Below are 25,997 nucleotides of genomic sequence, written 5' to 3'. Positions count from 1 at the left end.
GGACCTGAAACGCCATCCAGTCCAGCCCCATTGTGCCAAGACACCATTAAATCCCTCCCGACAGAGGACCGCCCATTCTCATAGACATTAGCAACTTCAGATGGAAATAGGATCAAAGAATCCTAGGGTTGGATGGGACCTGAAAGGCCATCCAGTCCAGCCCCATTGTGCCAAGACACCATTAAATCCCTCCCGACAGAGGACCTTCCAGACTCATAAATATTAGTAACTTCAGATGGAAATAGGATCAAAGAATCCTAGGGTTGGATGGGACCTGAAAGGCCATCCAGTCCAGCCCCATTGTGCCAAGACACCATCAAATCCCTCCCGACAGAGGACCGTCCATTCTCATAGATATTAGCACCTTCAGATGGAAATAGGATCAAAAAATCCTAGGGTTGGATGGAACCTGAAAGGCCATCCAGTCCAGCCCCATTGTGCCAAGACACCATTAAATCCCTCCCGACAGAGAACCGTCCATTCTCATAGACATTAGCAACTTCACATGGAAATAAGATCAAAGAATCCTAGGCTTGGAAGAGATATGCAGTCCAACCCCAAGACACCATTAAATCCCTCCCGACAGAGGACAATCCACTCTCATAGACATTAGCAACTTCAGATGGAAATAGGATCAAAGAATCCTAGGATTGGAAGAGACCCCCAAAGGTCATCCAATCCAACCCCAAGACAGCATCAAAGCCCTCCCGACAGAGGGCCATCCAGCCTGATAGATATTAGCAACTTCATGGGGAAATAGAATCAAAGAATTCTAGGGTTGGAGGGGACCCCAAAGGCCATCCAGTCCAACCCCATCCAGCTTAGATTGAAAACTTCAAGAGAAGGAGAGAAACCCATTTTCCTACTGTGTTGCTCCTAACCTTCTAACATTCCCCCAAGGAGCCCAAAGGGAAGGAGTGCCTCTGAGCACGGGCCTGAAAACAAGCTTTATGCATTGATATATGGATGCAGAGTAATGTTGCTACAGCTTCATTGAATAATATTCCATTGGAAATAGGCCTGAGTCCTTTGGGGATGATGATGATGATGATGATTATTATTATTATTATTATTATAGAGTCATAGGATCCAATAGTTGGTAGATACCCCCAAAGGCCATCCAGTCCAAATCCCAAATTATTATTATTATTATTATTATTATTATTATTATTAATAATAATAATAAAAACTTTATTTATACCCCGCCACCATCTCCCCAAGGGACTTGGCGCAGCTTACACGAGACCAAGCCCAACAATACATCAATAAACCAAAAAGCAATAATAAAAAAACAATACAATTAATATAACTCACATATAAACAATAACACGCAAGGATTTAAGAAACCTATGGTTTTTTAATACTGGTAGTATTAAATACTTGTTAATTTTCGTGGTTAAATAGAGTTGCAACATTCAAAAAGCAGGGGAATTCCAGGCAAGAATCAATCACGGCTAGCTAGCTAACACTTCCCAACAAAAGATTGTCCCAGGCAGGAAGCAGCCAGGCTTTGAAGCTGCAAGGCCATTCAATGCTAATCAAGGTGGCCAATTGCAACATTCCCACTTGCCTCCAGAAGACAAGAGTTCTTTCCCCCACCCTGGACATTAATCCACAGATATATAAACCTCACTTGTCTAGTTTCCAACAGACCTCACAACCCCTGAGGATGCCTGCTATAGATGTGGGTGAAACGTCAGGAGAGAATGCTTCTGGAACATGGCCAGACAGCCCAGAAAACTCACAGCAACCTAGTGATTCCAGCCATGAAAGCACTTGACAACATTATTATTATTATTATTATTATTATTATTATTATCATTATTATTATTATTGTGTTGTCAAAGGCTTTTATGGCCAGAATCACTAGGTTGCTGTGAGTTTTCTGGGCTGTCTGGCCATGTTCCAGAAGACAATACAATTGTCTGGTTGCCCCTGACACGATAAATAAAATAAATATTATTATTGTTGTTGTTGTTATTATTATTATTATTATTATTATGAAGATGATAGAAACACTAGATATGATAGACTGATAAATAAGATTTATACACATTAGAGAGAAAGATGATAGATTGAGAGAGAGATGATAAATAGATAAATAGATAGGATAGAGAAAAAGATGATAGAGATAGATATGACAGAGAGAAAGTCAGATATGATAGAGATGACATACTCCAGATATAATAGATTGATAGATATGATTGATAGAGATGAGAGAGAAAGTGATAGATAGGGGTGATAGATAGGGGAGAGAGAGACGATAGAAAATGAGATATCATAGAGCTGATAGATACGATACATATGATAGAGAGATGAGTTGTTGAAGGCTTTCATGGCCGGAATCATTGGGTCGCTGTGAGTTTTCTGGGCAGTCTGGCCATGTTCCAGAAGCATTCTCTCCTGACGTATCACCCACATCTATGGTAGGCATGCTCAGAGGTCGTGATGTTCAGTTTCTCTGCTTGTGGGCGAACTACAAACCTCACAACCTCTGAGGATGCCTGTCATAGATGTGGGCGAAACATCAGGAGAGAATGCTTTTAGAACATGGCCAGACAGCCCGGAAAACTCACAGCAACCTAGAGAGAGATGATATCGATGGATAGATAGCTATGAGAGATGAGATATAATAATAATAATAATAATAATAATAATAATAATAATAACAATAGTTAAAAAACCAAGTATGGATCATTGATGTCGCAATCCCAGGCGACCACAGAATTGAAGAGAAACAACTGGAAAAGCTGACACAATATGAGGATTTAAAGATCGAACTCTGGCACAAGCCAGTCAAGGTGGTCCCAGTGGTGATTGGCACACTGGGTGCAGTGCCTAAAGACCTTGGCCTGCACTTGAACACAATCGTCGCTGACAAAATGACCATTTGTCAGTTGCAAAAGGCCACCCTATTGGGATCTGCATGCATTATTCACCGATACATCACACAGTCCTAGACACTTGGGAAGTGTCCGACGTGTGATCCAATACAACAGTGGTCTTGTCTTGTTGTGTTTCAAATAATAATAATGATAATAATATTAAATAATAAATAATACTAATAAATAAATAAAATTATTATTATTATTATTATTATTAATAATAATAATAATAACGCTTGGGAAGTGTTCGACTTGTGATTTTGTCATATGAAATCCAGCATCTAGATCTCGTTTGCTGTGACGTACTGTGCTTTTGTGTCAGTAAAATAATAATAATAATAATAATAATAATAATTCAACGCACAGTCCTAGACGCTTGGGAAGTGTTCGACTTGTGATTTTTTGATACGAAATCCAGCATATAGATCTCGTTTGCTGTGACATACTGCGCTTTTGTGTCTGTAAAATAATAATAATAATAATAATAACAACAATCTTTATTTATATTCTGCCCTCTCTCCCCTCAAGGGGACTCAGGGCAGATAGATAGATAAATAGAATAATAGAATCCCATGGAAGAGACTCCCAAAGGCAATCCCGTCCAACCCCATTTTGCCAGGCAGAGAGGCACCATCCAATCCCTCCCAACAGATGGCCATTTAAAAACTCTGCTCAAAAACCTTTAGAGAAGTTGACTCCCAGGCAGCAGTATATTCCTGTACTGAACAGCTCTTACTATTGGGAAGTTCTTACTAATATTTTTCTCTTTCTTTCCCCCTTTATAATAATTCTGGGGATGACTTTGCTGGGATCGGCCTTCCAGAGCATCCTTCGAGTCGGGTGAGTTTTCTGAACCAAGGAATGAGTCCTAATCATCACAGTTTTGCCCAGTTTTTAGTCCTCGTAAAGAAACCAAGGCTTGGATCTACACTGCATTGCAATGAGTAGCATTTATAAGTCTCTATACTGCCATATAATGCAGTTTGAACAGCCTTGGATTGCATTCATTAGGCTTAATAGGAACTCTCAAGCAACCAGAAACGATTCTCAGTTATGCAGCATTGACCACTCCCCACGGGTGCCGGTTAACTTAGAGTTGACTGTCTATCATTGAATATATGGGGCATTAAGTGAGTCTAAAGGGATTCAGAGAAACACCATCAAAACCCTCCTGACAGATAGCCACCCAGCCTCATTGACTTTCTCGATGGAGAAATAGGGTCATAGAAACCTAAGGTTGGAAAGGGCCCCCGAAAGGCCATCCAGTCCAATCCGCTTATGCCCAGGCAGGGAGACACCATCCAATCTGAACCCTCCTGACAGATGACCATTCATCCTCGCCCAAACTGTGATTGTTCTGCCTTTCCTTCCAAAGAGCAATTCTGCTTCGCCTCCTGAGAGCCTGCAAGATGAGGAACCGGTGGAGAATCTGGGGCCAAAGCGCAAGCAAGACGCAAAGGAAGATGCTGCACATTATGTAATAATAATATTATTATTATTTACTAGCTTGAGTCTCTGGTGTTGCCCGGGTTCTTTGAAAAAGTCAAATTTTCAATTGTACAAAATGCATAAGGTTGTGGGTGAACTACAACTCCCATCATGCCAGGTTAATCCCGAGAAACTCCATCTGTCCTTACAGTTTGTTATGTTGAACAAGTTTGCTCTAGATCAGCGGTTCTCAATCTGGGGTCCCCAGATGTTTTTGGCCTACAATTCCCAGAAATCCTAACAGCTGGTAAACTGGCTGGGATTTCTGGGAGTTGTAGGCCAAAACCATCTGGGGACCCAAAGTTGAGAAGCACTGCTCTAGATGCATCGTGGGTGGGGTTCAGTGTGCTCTCTGGCTGTAGGGTAAACTACAACTCCCACTATGGTGAGTCAGTCCCCTCAAAACTGTCCAGTAGGTTGAGTTAATCATAGGGGTTCTGTGTGCCAAGTTTGGTCCAGGTCCCTCACGGGTGGAGGTCACTGTTTCTCTTGTTGTGGGTGAACTACAACTCCCAGAAAGGAAGGTCATTTCCCCCCAAGCCCCTCCAGTTATCAAATTTCGGCAAATCAGGTATGTGTGCCAAGTTTGGTCCAAATCTATTGGTGTTTGGGTTAACAGTAGTCTCTGGATGTAGGTGAACTACAACTCCCCCAAATCAAGGTGAATTTTCCCCAAAGACCTCCAGTATTTTTTGCAAGTCATGGTGGCTTTGTGTGCCAAGTTTGGTCCAATTCTATCTTTTGTGGAGTTCAGAGTGCTTTTCAATTGCAGGTGAACTATAAATCCCAGTACCTGCAACTCCTATACATCATGGAGTCGTCGAACGATCAGGAGTCTCCCCCTGAGAACCAGGATATGGAGGAGTCCCTTGACCACTCGGAACAACTCCGCATTGGCCTTTTTCGCTGCAGTGTCACACTGTCGGCTCACGTTCAACTTGTGATTCTACACCGAATCACACTCTTTCCTCCTTTGCAATCAGAAGAAAGCTAGTTTCTTCCTGTTAGAAAAGAGCTTTTAAGTTGGGTTGCCCAAAGGTTATTCACGGATGCCTCTTATTCTTTTCCTTCTCTCTCTGTTTGTTTCGGCAGGAAAGTGATGGAGAGAAGAGCGATTACAACCTGGTCGTGGATGAGGTTTGTGGGGAAGGTTTATTATTCCCTTCGACTTCCCCAGAGGGGGAAGAAAAAGAGAAATTAAATTATGCAAGGGCTTCCCGACAAGGCAGAAGGGAAATCCTGCATAATTCACTCAGGTTGCAATGTTCATGGAGGAACTGGGCTGAAAAGAAGAGAAAGGTAGAAAGAAGGCCACACATATACTGGGGTTATATTCCTGCCCCCCCTTTACACTGTACCAAAGTAACTTACATTTAGTTCGCCAAGTAGTGAGGGAAGAGAACACCAATGTAATGGCTTTGTATGAATTTTAAATAGATTTGAGTTATAGCAAGCCAAAGCTGAAATTCAATTAATTAGAAGTATTATTATTATTATTATTATTATTATTATTATTATTATTACTAGCCGTCCCCTGCCACGCGTTGCTGTGACCCACATAGGGGTTCTGTGTGGGAGGTTTGGCCCAATTCTATTGTTGGTGGGGTTCAGAATGCTCTGTGACTGTAGGTGAACTATAAATCCCAGCAACTACAACTCCCAAATGTCAAGATTCTATTTTCCCCAAACTCCACCAGTGTTCACATTTGGGCATATTGAGTATTCATGTAGAGTTTGGTCCAGATCCATCATTGTTTGAGTCCACAGTGATCTCAGGATGAAGGTGAACTACAACTCCAAAACCAAAGGACACTGCCCACCAAACCCTTCCAGTATTTTCTGTTGGTCATGGGAGAACTGTGTGCCAAGTTTGGTTCAATTCCATCGTTGGTGGGGTTCAGAATGCTCTTTGATTGTAGGTGAACTATAAATCCCAGCAACTACAACACCCAAATTTCAAGGTCTAACCCCCCCCCCCCCGGAAACCCCACCAGTGTTCACATTTGGGCATATTGAGTATTCATGTAGAGTTTGGTCCAGATCCATCATTGTTTGAGTCCATAGTGATCTCAGGATGTAGGTGAACTACAACTCCAAAAACAAAGGACACTGCCCACCAAACCCTTCCAGTATTTTCTGTTGGTCATGGGAGAACTGTGTGCCAAGTTTGGTTCAATTCCATTGTTGGTGAGGTTCAGAATGCTCTTTGATTGTAGGTGAACTATAAATCCCAGCAACTACAACTCCCAAATGACAAAATCAATTTTTTGAGTGAAGGACATACATTGGGTTGTTAGGCGTCTTGTGTCCAAATTTGGTGTCAATTCTCCCAGTGGTTTTTGAGATCTGTTAATCCCACAAACGAACATTACATTTTTATTTATATAGATAATTATTTGTGGTCTTTGAATCTTCTTCTTATTCATGGTCTCTGTGAATTATTATTATTATTATTATTATTATTATTATTGCTCTCCGAATTATTATTCTTCATATTCTCTGGAAAATTATTATTATTATTGTCTCTGAATCTTCTTATTCACTAGTTTGGGGACCCAGCATTGCCGGGTTATTTGAAAAACTCATTTTTAATGGTACAAAATGCCTAAGGTTGTGGCTGAACTACAACTCCCATCATGCCAGGTGAACCCCAAGAAACTCCATCAGTATTTAAAGTTTGTTATGTTGAACAAGTTTGCTCTGGATGCATCATTGGTGGGGTTCAGTGTGCTCTCTGGTTGTAGGGTAAACTACAACTCCCAGTATGTGAGTCAGTCCCCTCAAACCCCTCCAGTAGTTCGAGTTAGTCATGGGAGTTCTGTGTGCCAAGTTTGGTCCAGGTCCATCATCAGTGGAGGTCATAATTTATCTGGTTGTGGGTGAACTACAACTCCCAGAAAGGAAGGTCAATTCCCCCCAAACCCCTCTAGTAATCACATTTCGGCATATCATGAATGTGTGCCAAGTTTGGTCCAGATCCATTGGTGTCTGGGTTCACAGTGCTCTCTGGATGTAGGTGAACTACAACTCCCCCAAATCAAGGTGAATTTCCTCCCAAAGACCTCCAGTATTTTTTGCAGGCCTTGGGGGCTCTGTGTGCCAAGTTTGGTTCAATTCCATCTTTGGTGGAATTCAGAGTGCTCAATGATTGCAGATGAACTATAAATCCCAGTACTTACAACTCCAAAACATCCAGGTCAATTCACCTCAAGACCCACCAGTATTCAAATTTGGGCATATCGGGTCTGCATGCCAAATTTGGTCCAGAGTGATCACTGTTTGGGTTCATAGTGTGCTCTGGATGTAGGTGAACTACAACTCCTCTAAATCCCTTCAAAGACCTCCAGTACTTTTTCTCATTGATCATGGAGGTTCTGTGTGCCGAATGAGCTCCAGATGCATCGTTGGTGGGGTTCAGAGTGCTCTTAGATTGCAGGTGAACTATACATCCCAGTACCTAACACTCCTACTAATCATGGTGGGTTCTTCTCAAAGCTCTCTAGTATATTCAATTGCTGATCAATTTCCCTGTTTGTTGTGTGCCATAGAAAAGAACAGGAAAGGGTTGTTGTTGTTGTTCTTATTATTATTTTCCTGCCTCTCCTTATGTCATTCCATTTTGGAGGCATTCTTGCCTTCTTTCCTATTTAGGATCCTCCCTCTGAGCACAATAGTCCCGTTTGTGCCTCCACCGTCCGACCTTTTCCTTCTCGGAGGGACGTCCCAGATAGTCCTGCGTCTCTGGCATCCAGTCGAAGCGCAACCCCATTGAAAGCAAAGGACCCGAATTTGGTAAGATAAAGATCTGTGGAATCGCTGCATTGAGAGGCCTCTGGACCTAGCTCCCCATCCTTCATGGGGTAGCGCTGAGTTCCATCTTGGGTAAAAGCGACCTCCTTTTGAGATCAGGAAAAAAAGGATCCTTTGATCAAGGTCTGTGCTAGGAGAATAGGTCCTCCTGTCCACATGTTTTCATAAATGATCCCGACTGAACATTAGGAAGAACTTCCTGACAGTAAGAGCTGTTCAGCAGTTCTCTGGAGGTTTATAATTTGATGTTGGATGGCCGTCTGTTGGGAGGGTTTGAATTGGAAAGCGGTTTGTAATAATTGCAGCAAGCTATAGGATTCTATATATCTATCCAAGGGGGTTGGTCTGGATAGCCTTTGGGAGTGTCTTCCAATTCTATCTATCTATCTATCTATCTATCTATCTATACAAGGGGGTTTGTCTGGATGGCCTTTGGGAGTCTCTTCCGACTCATAAGATTCTATCTATCTATCTATCTATCTATCTTCTACAAGGGGGGTTGTCTGGATGGCCTTTGGGAATATCTTCCAACTCTAAGATTCTATCTATCTATCTATCTATCTATCTATCTATCTATCTATCTATCTATACAAGGGGGTGATCTGGATGACCTTTGGGAGCCTCTTCCAACTCTCTATCTATCTATCTATCTATCCATCCACCCACCCAATGGGGTTGGACCGAATGACCTTTCGGAGTCTCCTCCAGCTCCAGGATTCTTCCTTCCTTCCTTCCTTCCTTGTCTTTCTTTCTTTCTTTCTTTCTTTCTTTCTTTCTTTCTTTCTTTCTTTCTTTCTTTCTTTGGAGGTTAACTTGAACTTTTCTTGCCAAAATTGGGTCAAAAATTGGAGGCTATGCGAAGGTTGTGTGCAGAGGCATCTGCATAGCTTTCAGGGTGTTTAAATGTACTATCACCTGCTTACTCAGTTACCAGCTAAAGATGATGATTGTGAATCCCTATACGCACACAGCAACACAACTTATGCCTGCCTATGCCATTGAAAGGATATTGAGCATTTTGTGCTAAAACCGTGTGCTCAAATCTGCATGGCAGTTTCACATTATTGTTATGGAAGTTTCACATTAATAATAAGAATATTAAACTCCCATTGTTGTTGTTATGGAAGTTTAACAATAATATAAATACTAATAATGAAAGTTTCATATTTATTATTAACTACCTTGGGTACCTGGCGTTTCCCGGGTTATTGTAAAAAGTCAGTTTTTTAATTGTACGGAATCCCTAAGGTTGTGGGTGAACTACAACTCACATCATGCCAGGTTCACCCTGAGAAACTCCATCGGGACTTAAAGTTTGTCATGTTGGGCAAGTTTGCTCGTCTAGATGCATCATGGGTGGGGTTCAGTGTGCTCGCTGGCTGTCGGGCAAACTACAACTCCTACTATGGTGAGTCAGTCCTCTCAAATCCCTCGGACATGTTCATGGCACTCAGTATCACCTGCAATGTCATTGGAGGGAGGGCCATTGGTATCTCCTGAGTAGTGGGAGCTATAGCTATTTGTGGAGGCAGGACATGTCTGTGTAAGTGGACACCCCAGCCACACACACATATGCATATTTTCACTTTCATTATGTGTATAGGTAATGGTAAGGGTTTTCCCCTGACTCTGGTTGGTGCTCATCTCAATTTCTAAGCCAAAGAGCCGGCGTTATCCATAGACACCTCCAAGGTCATGTGGCCGGCATGACTGAATTGATTGCTGTTACCTTCCCATCGCAGGGATATTTATTTATTTATTTATTTATTTACATTATTTCTATCCTGCCCATTTCAGCCCGAAGGCGACTCAGTCGGCACAATTCGATGCCGAAACAAAATACATACATTGATAAAGCAAAAACATTCAGTGCAATTAAACATAAACTACAGTGCATAATAACAATTTAAAAAGAAACTATGTTTTCTGTTCAAATCTTCATCCATTTACATTGTCTTGGCCGTTCCTGGGTCAATTTCCAACTCTAGTTTGTCTGTTTACTCCGGTGTTCCGAATGCTTGCTCGAAGAGCCAAGTTTTTAGTCTTTTTCGGAAAGTCAAGAGGGAGGGGGCTGATCTAATGTCCCTGGGGAGGGAGTTCCACAGCCGGGGAGCCATCACAGAGAAGGCCCTGTGAAGCAGGCGGGATCGAGAGCAGGGCCTCCCCAGACGATCTTAGGTTCCTGGGGGGTTCGTAGGGAGAGATGCGTTCAGATAGATAAACTGGGCCAGAACCGTTTAGGGCTTTATAGGCTAAAGCCAGCACTTTGAATTGAGCCCGATAGCAGCTCACTACTCACATTTGCATGTTTTCGAACTGCTAGGTTGGCAGAAGCTGGGGCTAACAGCAGGAGTTCACCCTGCTCCCCAGATTTGAACTGTTGACCTTTTGGTCAGCAAGTTCAGCAGCTCAGTGGTTTAACCTGCTGCATTATGAAAGTTTCATATTTATTATTATTATGTGATAATATTAGTAATATTTTGAGGGGTCACATTAATCATATTATAAACAGTATTATTAATAATAAAAATGTGAGACTTCCATTATTATTACTTTTATTATTAAAGTTTTACATTCATAAACATAATGAAAAATAATAAAAATGAATGATTAATAATAATAATTGTAATTCTGAACTCCCTCTCCTTGCGGTTCCAGGCGTCCCAAACCGAGTGGATGCAGCCACTGCATTTAAAGAACACATCGACCATTTGTGATAGCACATATTAACTAGAATAAGGAGGAAAACACACACACAACGCGTTGCACAGATGACCGCAATCTTGGAGGGAAACCTTTGCCCTGCTTCTGGCCCAGACGGTGCCCGCGTCTCCCCTCTTTATGCTCTTCTGGCTCTCGTTGCTGTGTGCTAATAGCAATTAATTATACATTAAAACCCTCCCGGGAATCCAAAGCCGCCGGTGGGCACTGAGCCATGTTTCAGGGGCCGCGGATTTGATGGGAGGAAGAAGGGGAGGAGGAGAGACGGAGGAGATGAAGAGAGAAAAGCGAGAAGGAGAAGGGAGGATTCGTTAGAGACGCATGAGAAATGGAGCATCCAAACCTTGCCAATACTGCATAGTGTTGGATTGCTTCTTTCTATAGCTCTATTTCTCCATGAACTTTCAGATGGCCATCTGTTGGGAGAGCTTTCTGCCGGACAAAGGGGGGTTGAACTGGATGGCTTTCGGATGTCTCTTCCAAGTCTAGGGTTATCAGTGTCTAATCCTTTAAGGTCTTTCGGTTTCAGAGCGATGCCAGTTCTGTCACCTGTAAACTGGCCAACCTCTCTCCGCCTCCCGAATCCGTCACCCCTGGCCCTGGTCCCAGCTGCACCTCCCAGGTCCAGACAATGGCTAAACCAGCCACCACGGAGGCCATCAGTAAGTAAAGTCTGTGTCTGTATGTGGATAGATGATAGATAGATAGATAGGTAGGTAGGTAGGTAGATAGATAGATAGATAGATAGATAGATAGAATCATAGAATCTTTTCAAAGACACTCCCAAGGGCCATTCAGTCCAACTTCCATAGACAGACAAATGGCTTCAAACTACAAGAAAGGAGATTCCATCTGAACATGAGGAAGAACTTCCTGACTGTGAGAGCCGTTCAGCAGTGGAACTCTCTGTCCCGGAGTGTGGTGGAGGCTCCTTCTTTGGAAACTTTTAAACAGATGCTGGATGGCCATCTGTCAGGGGTGATTTGAATGCAATATTCCTGCTTCTTGGCAGGGGGTTGGACTGGATGGCCCATGAGGTCTATATAGATAGATAGACAGACTGATACATGACAGGTAGATAGATAGGATAGATAGATACACCGATTGACCGATAGACAGATAGATATAGACAGATAGACCGTTACATGATTGATTGATAGAGAGATCAGATAGATAGATAGGCCGACCGACAGACAGACAGATCGACCGACAGATAGATAGACAGACTGATACATGGTAGATAGATATAAATAGATAAATATATAGATAGATCAGATAGCTACACTGACCGACAGATAGATAGTCCGACTGATAGATAGAGCAGATAGAGAGATAGATAGCTAAACTGATAGATAGATAGATAGATAGATAGATAGACAGACAGACAGACAGACAGACAGACAGACAAGTAGACAGACAAGTAGACAGACAGGTAGACTGACAGACACAACAGATAGATAGATAGATAGATAGATAGATAGATAGATAGATAGATAGATAGGTCTGATAGATAGATAATCCAACAGATAGACAGATATATAGATAAATAGTCCAACTGATAGATGATAGAGAGATCAGATTGATAGATACATCGACTGATAGATAGACCGACAAATAGATTACAGATAGATAGATAGATAGATAGAGATAAATAGAATCATAGAATCTTATAGAAGAGAATCCCAAGCGCCACCCAGTCCAACTTCCTCAAGTAGATAGATCGATAGATCGATAGATTGATAGATCAGCATGTCTCAGTGGACAAAGCCTCTCACAATGAAGCTCTTCCCCTCTGCTTCCCTTCGCCCCGCTCCCTTGAGGTCTCCGGAGTCCCCTGAATTTGGCTGGTTCCTTCGCTGCCGCCTCCTCCTTCGGGATCATGCCCCATGCGGCACTGAACGGTGATCTCTCCGCTCCTGGCTCCTACGTCAGCATCCACCTCTCCCCGCAGACCGTAATGTACGGACGCTCTCCGGTGGTAAGCCAAGCCTTCGCTTTGTCGTCGGGGTTGGGGAAATAGTCAACCGCTCGATGGTCCGGTTAGTTTCCATGTGGGGATTCTGCAAATCCATGTATGCGGGTAGTTTTGGATTGTTTTGAAATGCAGTCCACCCTCTGACACAACATTCTAGACCGAACATGAATTACATATAGTGCACTTGAAGCCGCTGATTTATCGCTCTTTAATAATAATAATAATAATAATAATAATAATAATAATAATTCTCTGTTACCTGATAGGTGGCTTTTGAATCTCACCCGCATTTGCGTGGTTCGACTATATCCACTTCCCTGCCTGCCGTCCCGGGAAGCAAGCCGTAAGTTATAGCCTGAGACGGCCATGTATTTTCGGGGAGTGGGAGGTGGGCAGCGTAGATGTCGCTCCCTATTGAAACGTGACTCAAACAGGGCATATTCCTAAGGGAGGATGATGGAACATTGAGTTGGAGGGACCCCAAGTCTTGATCCTCAGCTGTTCATTGTCTCTCCATGTCAGGATCCTATCTTTAGGGCTTGCTGTATGCAAAGTTGTGTTGTGTTCATGTTGCTATGCCTTATTGGGATTAATGCAGTAATACGATATTGATACCTTTGATTGTAAGTACTAGACATTTCATATAGCTATGCTCTGGTTGCCTTAGAGCAGATGGGAATTAGAGTGGAGTTAGATAATGGCCAGCTGGAACCAACGGTTCGCTGGAGACACAATAAGAAGTTGAGCTTTAGCTGCGGAGAAGGAATCCCATTCTCATGTAAATAAGAATATCAAGGGATGATATAATCTTTACACTAAGCGACCAATTAAGTAACCGGCAAAAAAGTGTTAATGGAGAGTATCCCCTAAACCAGTGTTTCTCGACCTGGGGGTCAGGACCCCTGGGGGGGGGGTTAATGAGGTGGGGTGTCAGAGGGGTTGCCAAAGATCATCAGAAAACACAGTATTTTCTGTATTGTCGAAGGCTTTCATGGCCGGAATCACTGGGTTGTTGTAGGTTTTTTCGGGCTATATGGCCATGTTCTAGACGCATTCTCTCCTGACGTTTTGCCTGCAACTATGGCAAGCATCTTCACTACCTCTGAGGATGCTTGCCATAGATGCAGGCAAAACGTCAGGAGAGAATGCCTCTAGAACATGGCCATATAGCCCGAAAAAACCTACAACAACCCAGTATTTTCTGTTGGTCATGGGGGTTCTGTGTGGGAAGTTTGGCCCAATTCTCTCATTGGTGGGATTCAGAATGCTCTTTGATTATAGGTGAACTATAAATCCCAGTGACTACAACTCCCAAATGCCAAGGTCTATTTTCCCCAATCAGGGCAAAATTGACAGTGCTCTCTTGATGTAGGGGAACTACAACTCCCAAACACAAGGTCAATGCCCACCAAACCCTTCCAGTATTTTCTGTTGGTCATGGGAGTTCCCTGTTCCAAGTCTGGGTCAATTTCATCGTTGGTGTAGTTCAAAATGCGCTTTGATTGTAGGTGAACTATAAATCCCAGTAACTGCAACTCCCAAGTGACAAAATCCCCCCCCCCCCTCCAAACCCCATCAATATTCAAATTTGGGCATATTGGGAAAATACATCCTGAATATGAGATATTTACATTACGATTCATAACAGTAGCAAAAATTACAGTTGTGAAGTAGCAACAAAAATGATTTATGGTTGGGTTTCACCACAACATGAGGAACTGTATTAAGGGGTCGCGGCATATAGGAAGGTATGAGAACCACTGCCCTAAACCAATTAGATGTATTTGCCCCAAATCTTTGAATGCTTAGTCCATACATTGTGCATACTTGGGGCAATCTACATTTCTGATAACAATAGCCTACTATAGTAACCTCTACCACACTTTTCTATATAGTTCATCTGTGTCTTAGTTCTTCTGTCCTCAGGTTGGGCTTCTTTGGGAACTCTAGGTCTGATATCGAGGCCCTGATCCTTGTCCCGTCTTGGCATCAAGGCCCCAGTCTTGGTCTCCCTCTTGGCATTTGGCCCTAGAGGCAGAGGTTTTGGTCCCAGTCTCCCAATTGATGTCATGCCCTAGCCCTTGGCATTGAGGTGCTCATCCTGGGCCTCAAGCCCATCAAGGTGGCATATTCCTGCAGGAGGGTGATGGGAGTCAGGGTGGTGGGAAATGACTGCTCCGCCACCATTTCTGACCCCAGCTGTCTGTTGTTCCTGCGCTTTCACAATGTCCGGCTCTCTCCCCGTCTCACACAGGGCCTACTCCTTCCACGTGAGTGCCGACGGGCAAATGCAGCCAGTGCCCTTCCCTCCAGATGCCCTGATCGGCTCAGGCATCCCCCGCCATGCTCGCCAGCTCCACACACTTGGCCACGGGGAGGTGGTCTGCGCCGTCACCATCAGCAATTCCACGCAGCACGTCTACACAGGCGGGAAGGGCTGTGTGAAGGTCTGGGACGTGGGGCAGCCGGGCACCAAGACCCCCGTGGCACAACTGGACTGCTTGGTAAGCATCCCGACGCTTAGGACGCTCTTTCTTGATTTAAAGCATTGGCTTGCTGGCTGATATCTGAACAGAGGATGGGCTAGAGATGTCAATGCCTTGGTCCTTTTATAATGTAATACAATATGCTACAGTATAATTTCTCCAGTGGTGTCGGGCATAGACATCCTTTGATAATGCAGCATGTCTCATTAAGAGCCACATCCACTGTTTTAACGTGTTGAGATGTGTTCCACACTGGGCATGCATACTCAGCTGCATAGTAGCCAAGCACAAGGGCAGATGTCTTCGCTGTGTCTGGTTGTGATCCCCAGGTTGTGCCAGTCAGCTTTCTTAGGATATTATTTCTAGCACCCACTTTTTGCTTTGATATTCAAGCAGTGCTTCTTATAAGTCACGGTCTTGGTCCTTTTATTACTGGCTGCCAGATAACGTAGCAGAGGAAAGGCAGCACCATATAGGTAAAGAAGCATTATCTGGCTATTCAAAACAAACTCAAGTCTCCTTGGATTCTGAGGGGATTAACAGAACTAGCAGAAAGAGTCTACCACCCTCCGAGGCAACTTGTTCCACTGTTTCACAGCCTTTTTTGTGAACAAAGTTCATCTCTACCTTCTTCCGTCTTTAGAATCAGGATTAGGAATCAGCTGGTTTTCCCTGTAATTGGCATCATTTCCAATTTTAACTTTACATTTGGCCTTCCCACTGTTTTTTATTGTGTGTTGTCTTATTGTTAATTGTTGCATATTTTATTGTCTTATGTTTTTTTTTATTTTACTTGCTTGTATTGTTGTTATTATTGCTTGTATTGTTGTATTTGGGCTCAGGCCGCACCGAGTCCTTTGGGGAGATGGTAGCGGGGTACAAATAAAGTGTTGTTATTATTATTATTATTATTATTATTATTATTATTATTATTATTGGCAGCAAGCGCAGGTAAAGATTCAGAGAGCTTCTGTTCAACCATCTCAAAGCTCCCTGCTTGAGCAGTGATGGCACCATCGTCAGCATAGATGAAACTCTCTGTCCCTTCTGACAGTGACTGATTGTTTGTGTAAATGTTAAACATTGGCGGAGCAAGCCCTTTTAGTGAACAAAGTTCTTCTCCTTCTTCTTCCGTCCTTAGAATCGGGATAACTACATCCGGTCCTGCAAGCTCCTTCCGGACGGCCGCAGCCTGATAGTGGGAGGGGAGGCCAGCACCCTTTCCATCTGGGACCTGGCGGCCCCCACCCCCCGGATCAAGGCCGAGCTGACCTCTTCGGCCCCGGCTTGCTACGCTTTGGCCATCAGCCCGGACGCCAAGGTCTGCTTCTCCTGCTGCAGTGACGGCAACATCGTGGTCTGGGACCTCCAGAACCAAACCATGGTCAGGTAAAGGGGTCTTCTTAGAGGGAGAGTCGACTGGCAGACCCACCGCTAAGTAAAGCATCCTTTGTTTTTCCTGCCTCAGAAGTATCGGGGCCTGACAAACTCTCATCTCCCTGCAAACTCTCAAGTATGGGAGTCCTGAGAAAAGGGGTATATGTATGTATTTCCAGCCATTAATTATTCATTCATGGCTGCAGAGACTCCTTAGGATCTATGCATCACCATTTATTTATTTACTACACTAGCTGTACCCACCACCACGCGTTGCTGTGGTCAACCTTCCCTCCCTCTTTCTCTCCTTCCTTCCCTCTTTTTCCTTCCCTTCTTATTTCTCTTCTTTCTTCCGTCTCTACCTGTTTCTTTCCTCCCTTTCTTTGTTCTTTGGTTACATCCTTCCTTCTCTCTTTCCTTCCTTCCCTCCCTCTTTCTGTCTTTTGTTCCTTCTCTCCTTCCTTCCCTCTCTCTTTCCTTTCACCCTTTTATTTCCTTCTCTTCTTCCTTCCTTCTATACGTTTCTTTTTCTTTCCTTCTCTCCTTCCCTCCTTCTTTCTATTCCTCCCTCCTTCTTTACGTTTTCTTGCCCAGATGAAGAGAGTTGGATTTGATGGCCTCAAGTATTTTCTGTTGGTCATGGGGGTTCTGTGTGGGAAGTTTGCCCCGATTCTGTCGTTCGTGGGGTTCAGAATGCTCTTTGATTGTAGGTGAACTGTGAATCCCAGTGACTACAACTCCCAAATGTCAAGGTCTATTTCCCCCAAACTCCATCTGTGTTCATATTTGGGTGTATTGAGTGCTTGTGCCAAGTTTGGTCCAGATCCATCATTGTTTGAGTCCACAGTGCTCTCTGGATGTAGGTGAACTACAACTCCCTACCTCAAGGCCAATGCCCACCAAACATTTCCAGTATTTTCTGTTGCTCATGGGAGTTCTGTGTGCCAAGTTAGGTTCAATTCCATCGTTGATGGAGTTGAGAATGCTCTTTGATTGTAGGCGAACTATCAATCCCAGCAACTACAACTCCCAAATGACAAAATCATAATTTTTTGAGTGATGGTCACTCCTTGTGTTGTGAGACGTTTTGTTGCCAAATTTGGTGTGATTTCGTTCATTGGTACTTTTGTTTTTAAGGTACTCATTATGCTCAGAGCATTTATATATATATAGATTGTAATTATATTTTATATAATATATATAGATTATATGTTTTATAATATATGTATATATATATTATAGTTATATATTATGAAATACATATGTATTATATAGCAATATATAAAATAGCAATATATAAAGCATTGTTTATGCAACCAATCAACAAATATACATATATATATATATATATATGAGTCTACACTGCCATATTATCCAGTTCTAAGTAGATAATCTGGATTATAGATGGCAGTATAGAAGGAGTGACTTTGGGTGTATCTATACTGTAGATTTAATGGAGAGAGGAGGATGACCACTCCCATGGTGCCAATTCGTCCAGTGGTTTTTTGAGTTCTGTTAATCCCGCAAACGAACATTACATTTTTATTTATATAGATTTATATACTGCCCCTCTCAGCCCACAGGCGACTCAGGGCGGTTTACAGTCAGTATCAAAGACATACAATGCAATTTAGAAACAATCAATTTAAATATAAAACCAATTAAAACAATCAATATCAATAAAACATATATCAATTCGAGTCTCCTAGTTAAAAGCGTTATCCAATACCATCGTTGAGTTGTTCCATTTTTCTCCATGTCTGTTATATTGTATCTGCAAATGCTTGCTCAAAGGGCTACGTCTTGACCTGCTTTCGAAATGTTAAAAGGGAAGGGGCCAATCTAATATCCATAGCCAAGGGGCCACCACTGAGAAGGCCCTGTCTCTCGTCCCTGCCAGCCGTACTTGTGACGAAGGCGGGATCGAGAGCAGGTCCTCTCCAGACGATCTTAAAGTCCTGGAGGGTTCGTAAGGGGAGATGCGTTCGGACAGGTAAGTCCAAACACATCTCATCATCATCATAGTTTTATTTCTTGCCTGCCTCCCTTCGCGGCTCGAGGTGGGTTACAGCATTGTTAAAAAATAAACAAACACCTAATCTGGGTTGCTGTGAGTTTTCTGGGCTGTCTGGCCATGTTCCAGAAGCATTCTCTCCTGACATTTCGCCCACATCTATGGCAGGCATCCTCAGAGGTTGTGAGGTCTGTTGGAAACTAGGAAAATGGGGTTTATAAATCTGTGGAATAATGTCCAGGGTGGGAGAAAGAACTCTTGTCCCTTTGAAGCAAGTGTGAATGCTGGAATTGATCACCTTAATTAGCATTGAATAGCCTTGAAGCTTCAAAGCCTGGCTGCTTCCTGCTTGGTGGAATCCTTGGTTGGAAGGTGTTCGCTGGCCCTGATTGATTATTATCTGGAATTCCCTTGTTTTCTGAACGTTGCTCTTTATTTACTGTCCTGATTTTAGAGTTTTTAAATTCTGGTTGCCAGATTTTGTTCATTTTCATGGTTTCCTCCTTTCTGTTGAAATTGTCTACCTGCTTGTGGATTTCAATGGCATCTCTGTGTCATCTGATATGGTGGTTGTTAGAGTGGTCCAGCATTTCTGTGTTCACAAATAATATTCCGTGTCCAGGTTAGTTCCTCGAGTGCTCTGCTATGGCTCACTTCTCTGGGAGAAGAGGGAGCAAGCTTGTTTTTTGCTTCCTGGAGACTAGGACGCAGAACAATGGCCTCAAACTACAAGAAAGGAGATTCCATCTGAACATTAGGAACAACGTCCTGGCTGTGAGAGCTGTTCAGCAGTGGAACTCTCTGCCCCGGAGTGTGGTGGAGGCTCCTTCTTTGGAAGCTTTTAAAGAGAGGCTGGATGGCCATCTGTCAGGGGTGCTTTGAATGCAATATTCCTGCTTCTTGGCAGGGGTTGGACTGGGTGGCCCATGAGGTCTCTCCCAACTCTATGATTCTATGATTCTACTCTGGGACTTCTGAATGCAGACTGAGAGAGTTTTGGAGCATAAGACTCCTGATCTCATGATTGTGGTGGTGGTGGTGGGGACAATATGGATCATCGATGTTGCAATCCCAGGTGATAGCAGAAGCAACGAGAAGCAACTGGAAAACCTGACACTAAATGAGGATTTAAAGATCAAATTGGAAAGACTCTGGCCAAGCCAGTCAAAGGGGTCCCAGTGGGGACTGGCACACTGGGTGCAGTGCCTAAAGACCTTGGCCTGCACTTGAACACAATCGTCGCTGGCAAAATGACCATTTGTCTGTTGCAAAAGGACACCCTATTGGGATCTGCATGCATTATTCACCGATACATCACACAGTCCTAGACACTTGGGAAGTGTCCGACGTGTGATCCAACACAACAGCCAGCATAGTGGTCTTGTTTGCTGTGTACTCATCTTGTTGTGTTTCAAATAAGACCTTGGCCTGCACTTAAAAACAATCGGCGGTATCTCTCTCCAGAGAGACCAGCTAAGATGTATAAAGGCTCCAACAAATGTTGAAAATGTGGGAAAGAAAAAGGTACATTCTACCATACATGGTGGACTTGCAGCAAAGTAAAAAAAATACTGGAAACAGATCCATATATATCTTGAAAAAATGTTAAAACACAAATTTCAAAATGACACCTCAAATGTACCTTTTGAATATGCCCGAGGAAGAATTAGGAAGAAAATTTGGAAAATTTTGTTTTACACAATAGTGGCAGCTCATGTTCAACATCTACAACATCTACACAAATGACCAGCCACTGCCAGAAGGGACAGAGATTTTCATCTATGCTGATGATCGTGCCATTACTGCTCAAGCAGGGAGCTTTGAGACGGTAGAACAGAAGCTCTCTGAAGCTCTAGGTGCTCTTACTGCCTATTACAGGGAAAACCAGCTGATCCCTAACCCATCTAAAACACAGACATGTGCCTTTCATCTCAAGAACAGACAAGCATCCCGAGCTCTGAAGATCACCTGGGAAGGAATCCCACTGGAGCATTGCAACACACCCAAATACCTGGGAGTCACTCTGGACCGTGCTCTTACCTACAAGAAGCACTGCCTGAACATCAAGCAAAAAGTGGGTGCCAGAAACAATATCATACGAAAGCTGACTGGCACAACCTGGGGATCACAACCAGATACAGTGAAGACATCTGCTCTTGCGCTATGCTACTCTGCTGCTGAGTATGCATGCCCAGTGTGGAACACATCTCACCACACTAAAACAGTGGATGTGGCTCTGAATGAAACATGCCACATTATCACGGGGTGTCTGCGCCCTACACCACTGGAGAAATTACACTGCTTATTGCCCCACCTGACATCCGCCGGGAAGTAGCAGCCAATAGTGAAAGGACCAAGGCAGAGACATCTCCAGCTCATCTCCTGTTTGGGTATCAGCCAGCACCTCAACGATTTAAATCTAGAAATAGTTTTCTAAGATCTACAGAGACACTCGCTGGAACACCTCAGCAAGCGAGAGTCCAAAAGTGGCAGGCTCAAACCCAGCACCTCAACCAATGGCAGATACCAAATGAGAGACTCCCTCCTGGGCACACAGAAGACTGGGCGACTTGGAAGGCGCTGAACAGACTGCGCTCTGGCACCACGAGATGCAGAGCCAACCTTCATAAATGGGGCTACAAAGTGGAATCCTTGACATGCGAGTGTGGAGAAGAGCAAACCACTGACCACCTGATGCAATGCAACCTGAGCCCTGCTACATGCAGAATGGAGGACCTTCTTGCAGCAACACCAGAAGCCCTCCAAGTGGCCAGATACTGGTCAAAGGACATTTAACCAACTACCAAACTCACAAGTTTTGCATTTGTCTGTTTGTTTGCTTTGTTCTGTTAGAAATGTAATATAATGGACTGGTTGCTCTGACACGACAAATAAATAGAACATTAATAGATAGAAAGTATTGCATTGTACGCAACAAACACTTGCAAATGTATGTCTACTTAAATATTTTTTTTTAAAAAAACAATCACTATCTGTCAGCTACAAAAGGCCACCCTACTCAGAACTGCATGCATCCAGCATAGTGATATTGTTTGCTGTGTACTAATCTTGTTATGCATCAAATAATAGATACTATATATGATGTCCCTTTCCTGCTGTTCCGCAGGCAATTCCAGGGCCACACCGACGGGGCCAGCTGTATCGACATCTCCAACTATGGCACCAAACTCTGGACTGGCGGCTTGGACAATACAGTCCGGTGCTGGGACCTGCGGGAGGGACGCCAGCTCCAGCAGCATGACTTCAGCTCTCAGGTCAGGTCTTGGAATGGATAGCAATATTGTGTTTGTTTTTTTTTAAGAGTGACTGGTGGCAAGGTCTATGGAGGCTTTTAAGCTGAAGCTGGATGGCCATCTGTCAGGAGGGCTTCGATGGTGTCTCCCTGCATTGGACAGCATGACCCTTGGGGTCTCTTCCAGCTCGAGGATTCTATGATTCTATAGCCCTATTTCTTCATGAATCTTCTATTACCTGTCAGGTTGGATGGCCATCTGTCGAGAGTGCTTTGATGGTGTCATCCTTTAGAGCAGAAGTGGGTTGGACTGGATGTCCCTTGAGGTCTCTTCCCATTCTAGGATTCTAAGATTCCATAGTCCTATTTCTCAATTAACCTAATCATGTCTACAAGGCTGGATGGCCATCTGTCTGGAGGGATCGGATGGTGTCTTCCTTGTATTAAAGTGGTTGGACTGGATGATCATTGAGGGTCCCTTCCAACACTAGGATTCTATAGCCCTATTTCCCCATGAATCTGGTTGTGTCTGTGAGGCTGGGTGGCCATCTGTCGGGAGGGATATGTTACCCCTCTATTCTGCTTTGGTTAGACCACATCTGGAATATTGTGTCCAATTCTGGGCACCACAATTCAAGAGAGATATTGACAAGCTGGAATGTGTCCAGAGGAGGGCGACTAAAATGATCAAGGGTCTGGAGAACAAGCCCTATGAGGAGCGGCTTAGGGAACTGGGCATGTTTAGCCTGAAGAAGAGAAGGCTGAGAGGAGATATGATAGCCATGTATAAATATGTGAGAGGAAGCCACAGGGAGGAGGGAGCAAGCTTGTTTTCTGCTTCTTTGGAGACTAGGACGCGGAACAATGGCTTCAAACTACAAGAGAGGAGATTCCATCTGAACATGAGGAAGAACTTCCTGACTGTGAGAGCCGTTCAGCAGTGGAACTCTCTGCCCTGGAGTGTGGTGGAGGCTCCTTCTTTGGAAGCTTTTAAGCAGAGGCTGGATGGCCATTTGTCAGGGATGATTTGAATGTAATATTCCTGCTTCTTGGCAGGGGGTTGGACTGGATGGCCCATGAGGTCTCTTCCAACTCTTTGATTCTATGATTCTATGATATGATGGTGTCTTCCCTGTATTAAAGTGTTTGGACTGGATGACCTTTGGGAGTCCCTTCCAATGCTGGGATTCTGTAGCCCTATTTCCCCATGAATCTAGTTGTGTCTGTGAGGCTGGGTGGCCATCTGCCGGGAGGGATTGGATGGTGTCTTCCCTGTATTAAAGGGTTTGGACAGGATGACCTTTGGGAGTCCCTTCCAATGCTGGTATTCTGTAGCCCTATTTCCCCATGAATCTGGTTGTGTCTGTGAGGCTGGGTGGCCGTCTGTCGGGAGGGATTGGATGGTGTCTTTCCTGTATTAAAGGGCTCGGACTGGTGGATGGGATGGCCCTTGGGTGAATCAGAATCCTAGTTGGAGAAGACCCCAAAGGCCATCCAATTTATACCCCTTTCTGCCATTACGGATGGCACCATCAAAGCCCTCCCGACAGATGGCTATCCAACTTCATAAATATGAGCTTCATAGGGAAATAGTACTATAGAATCCCAGCGTTGACCCAGCCCAACCCCTTTAATGAAGGGAAGACACCATCCAATACCTCCCGATAGATGGACACTCAGCCTTATAGACACAAGCAAGTTCATGGTGAAATAGGGCTATAGAATCTTAGCATTGGGACCCCCAAAGGTCACCCAGTCCAACCCCTTTTAATACCGGGAAGACATTATTCGAACCCTCCCAGCAGATGGCCACCCAGTCTCCACTTCGAAACACCCAGGAAAGGAGACTGTCATGTCCCCTCTGAGACTTTTCTCCTCTCAAATGACTCTCTGTTTAACTCAGATCTTCTCTTTGGGCTACTGCCCCACCGGGGAATGGCTGGCGGTCGGGATGGAGAGCAGCAACGTGGAAATCCTTCACGTCACCAAATCGGAGAAGTACCAGCTGCACCTCCATGAGAGCTGCGTCCTCTCCCTCAAGTTTGCCACCTGCGGTAGGTCTCTTTTTCCATTGATTCCAGTGCCGCACTCCTCTGCTCCGGGTTTTGGAAAAATTCTTTTCTCCCCGGATCCTTGTCACCCTTTTTTTCTCCCTTCTGTTGCAGGCAAATGGTTTATAAGCACCGGCAAAGACAACTTACTTAATGCATGGAGGACACCCTACGGAGCAAGCATCTTTCAGGTAAAGGGATGTCACTTAAAGTGGCATCAAATTGAATTCATTCCACACTGGAAATAATAATAATAATAATAATAATAATAATAATAATAGTCGTAAAAAGGAAATAATAATAATAATAAAATAATAATAATAATAATAACTGTAAAAGAATAATAATAATAGCCGTAAAAGGAAATAATAGTAATAATAATAACTGTAAAAGAATAATAATAATAATAATAATAGCCATAAAAGGAAATAATAATAATAGCTGTAAAAGGAAATAATAGTAATAATAATAACTGCAAAAGAATAATAATAATAATAATAATAATAATAATAATAGCCGTAAAAGGAAATAATAGTAATAATAATAACTGTAAAAGAATAATAATAATAATAATAGCCGTAAAAAGGAAATAATAGCCATAAAAGTAAATAATATTAATAATAATAGCCGTAAAAGGAAATAATAGTAATAATAATAACCGTAAAAGGAATAATAATAATAATAATAATAGCCGCAAAAATGAAATAATGATAATAATAATAGCTGTAAAAACAAATCAGAACACCACACATTTCACCCGAGGCGTTTTGAGTCCTTCCCATAATGGAATATGCTACTTGGTAGTCTGGTAGAGTCTTCTTCTCTGAAACAGAGACTGAATGGCCATCTGTCAGGAGGGCTTCAATTGTGTCTTGCCAAAGGAGGCTAGACTAAAAGGCCCTTGGGGAGTCTTTCAACTCTAGGATTCTATGATTTATAGTTTTGTTCCTCCGTGAATCTTGTACTGCTTACGAGGCTGCACAGCCATCTGTCGGGAGGGTTTTGATGGTGTCCTCCTCTGTGGCAGAGGGAGTTGAGATTGGATGGCCTTTGGGGTTCTTTTCCAACTTTAGAATTGGGTGAGCCTATAGCCCTATTTCTCCATGAGCCTGCTAATGTCTGTGAGGCTGGGTGACTATCTGTTGGGAGGGCTTCGATGGTGTCATCTCTGGCAGAAGGGTTGCACTGGGTGGGCCTTGGGGTCTCTTATGAATCTATGGATTCTTATGACATCCTTCCAAGTGTTTGATATTATTCACCCTTTTTTTCCGGCCCGCTTTTGCAGTCCAAAGAGTCGTCTTCGGTGCTCAGCTGTGACATCTCTGCCAACGACAAATTCATCGTGACGGGATCAGGAGACAAGAAAGCCACCGTTTACGAACTGGTTTATTGAGGGAGGACCAGTTTGGCCCCTCCGCTTCCATGGGGAAGACTCACCAACGTGAATTCAGCTTCGAATTCAATATGGACTAGAAACTTTACAAATCAGATCCTCATGAAAGAGGATTTCTAAGCTCGACACAACCACAGTCTTGTAATACAGTCCTGGACCCACTGTCCACACACACAGTTTTTAGAGTCTTTATTTGTCTATTGCCTCTTCTTCTTCTCATTCTTCATCATCACGGTAAATGAAATAAAAGCATTTTCAATCCTTCCGGAGGCATTGATGGCATTTTCATTCGTGTAGCCGATGTGTATTGTTGTTGTTTGTGACTTTCCCAATTTATAGTGAACAGAGTGGGGCTAACTTCCTGGATTCAGACACAAGACTCCTATTGATGCAGTCAATAATAATAATAATAATAATAATAATAATAATAATAATAAGGTGGTCCCAGTGGTCATTGGCGCACTGGGTGCCGTGCCAAAAGATCTCAGCCAGCATCTGGTAACAATAAACATCGACAAAATCACGATGTGTCAACTGCAAAAGG

General features: G+C 43.4%; 1 protein-coding gene across 2 annotated transcripts in view; it reads left to right on the top strand.

The window, feature by feature from the left end:
- Positions 1-25,717, top strand: part of TLE2 (TLE family member 2, transcriptional corepressor) — a 38,347-nt gene extending 12,630 nt beyond the window's left edge. For both annotated transcript variants that reach the window (XM_060785001.2, XM_060785000.2), the window contains exons 8-20: positions 3,709-3,725; positions 4,261-4,362; positions 5,466-5,510; positions 8,025-8,165; positions 11,434-11,566; positions 12,725-12,882; positions 13,146-13,222; positions 15,134-15,383; positions 16,507-16,754; positions 21,884-22,031; positions 23,913-24,063; positions 24,175-24,251; positions 25,346-25,717. In XM_060785001.2, coding sequence (XP_060640984.2) covers positions 3,709-3,725; positions 4,261-4,362; positions 5,466-5,510; positions 8,025-8,165; positions 11,434-11,566; positions 12,725-12,882; positions 13,146-13,222; positions 15,134-15,383; positions 16,507-16,754; positions 21,884-22,031; positions 23,913-24,063; positions 24,175-24,251; positions 25,346-25,453 — 1,655 coding nt within the window. In that variant the 3' untranslated portion in view covers positions 25,454-25,717. The remainder of the gene's footprint in view (positions 1-3,708; positions 3,726-4,260; positions 4,363-5,465; positions 5,511-8,024; positions 8,166-11,433; positions 11,567-12,724; positions 12,883-13,145; positions 13,223-15,133; positions 15,384-16,506; positions 16,755-21,883; positions 22,032-23,912; positions 24,064-24,174; positions 24,252-25,345) is intronic.
- Positions 25,718-25,997: the final 280 nt, after the last annotated feature.

The sequence above is a fragment of the Anolis sagrei genome, chromosome X, assembly GCF_037176765.1.
Source record: "Anolis sagrei isolate rAnoSag1 chromosome X, rAnoSag1.mat, whole genome shotgun sequence".
Classification (NCBI taxonomy): domain Eukaryota; kingdom Metazoa; phylum Chordata; class Lepidosauria; order Squamata; family Dactyloidae; genus Anolis; species Anolis sagrei.
The sequence above is the reverse complement of the archived record's forward strand: the minus strand, read 5'-3'. Positions and strand labels throughout refer to the sequence as shown.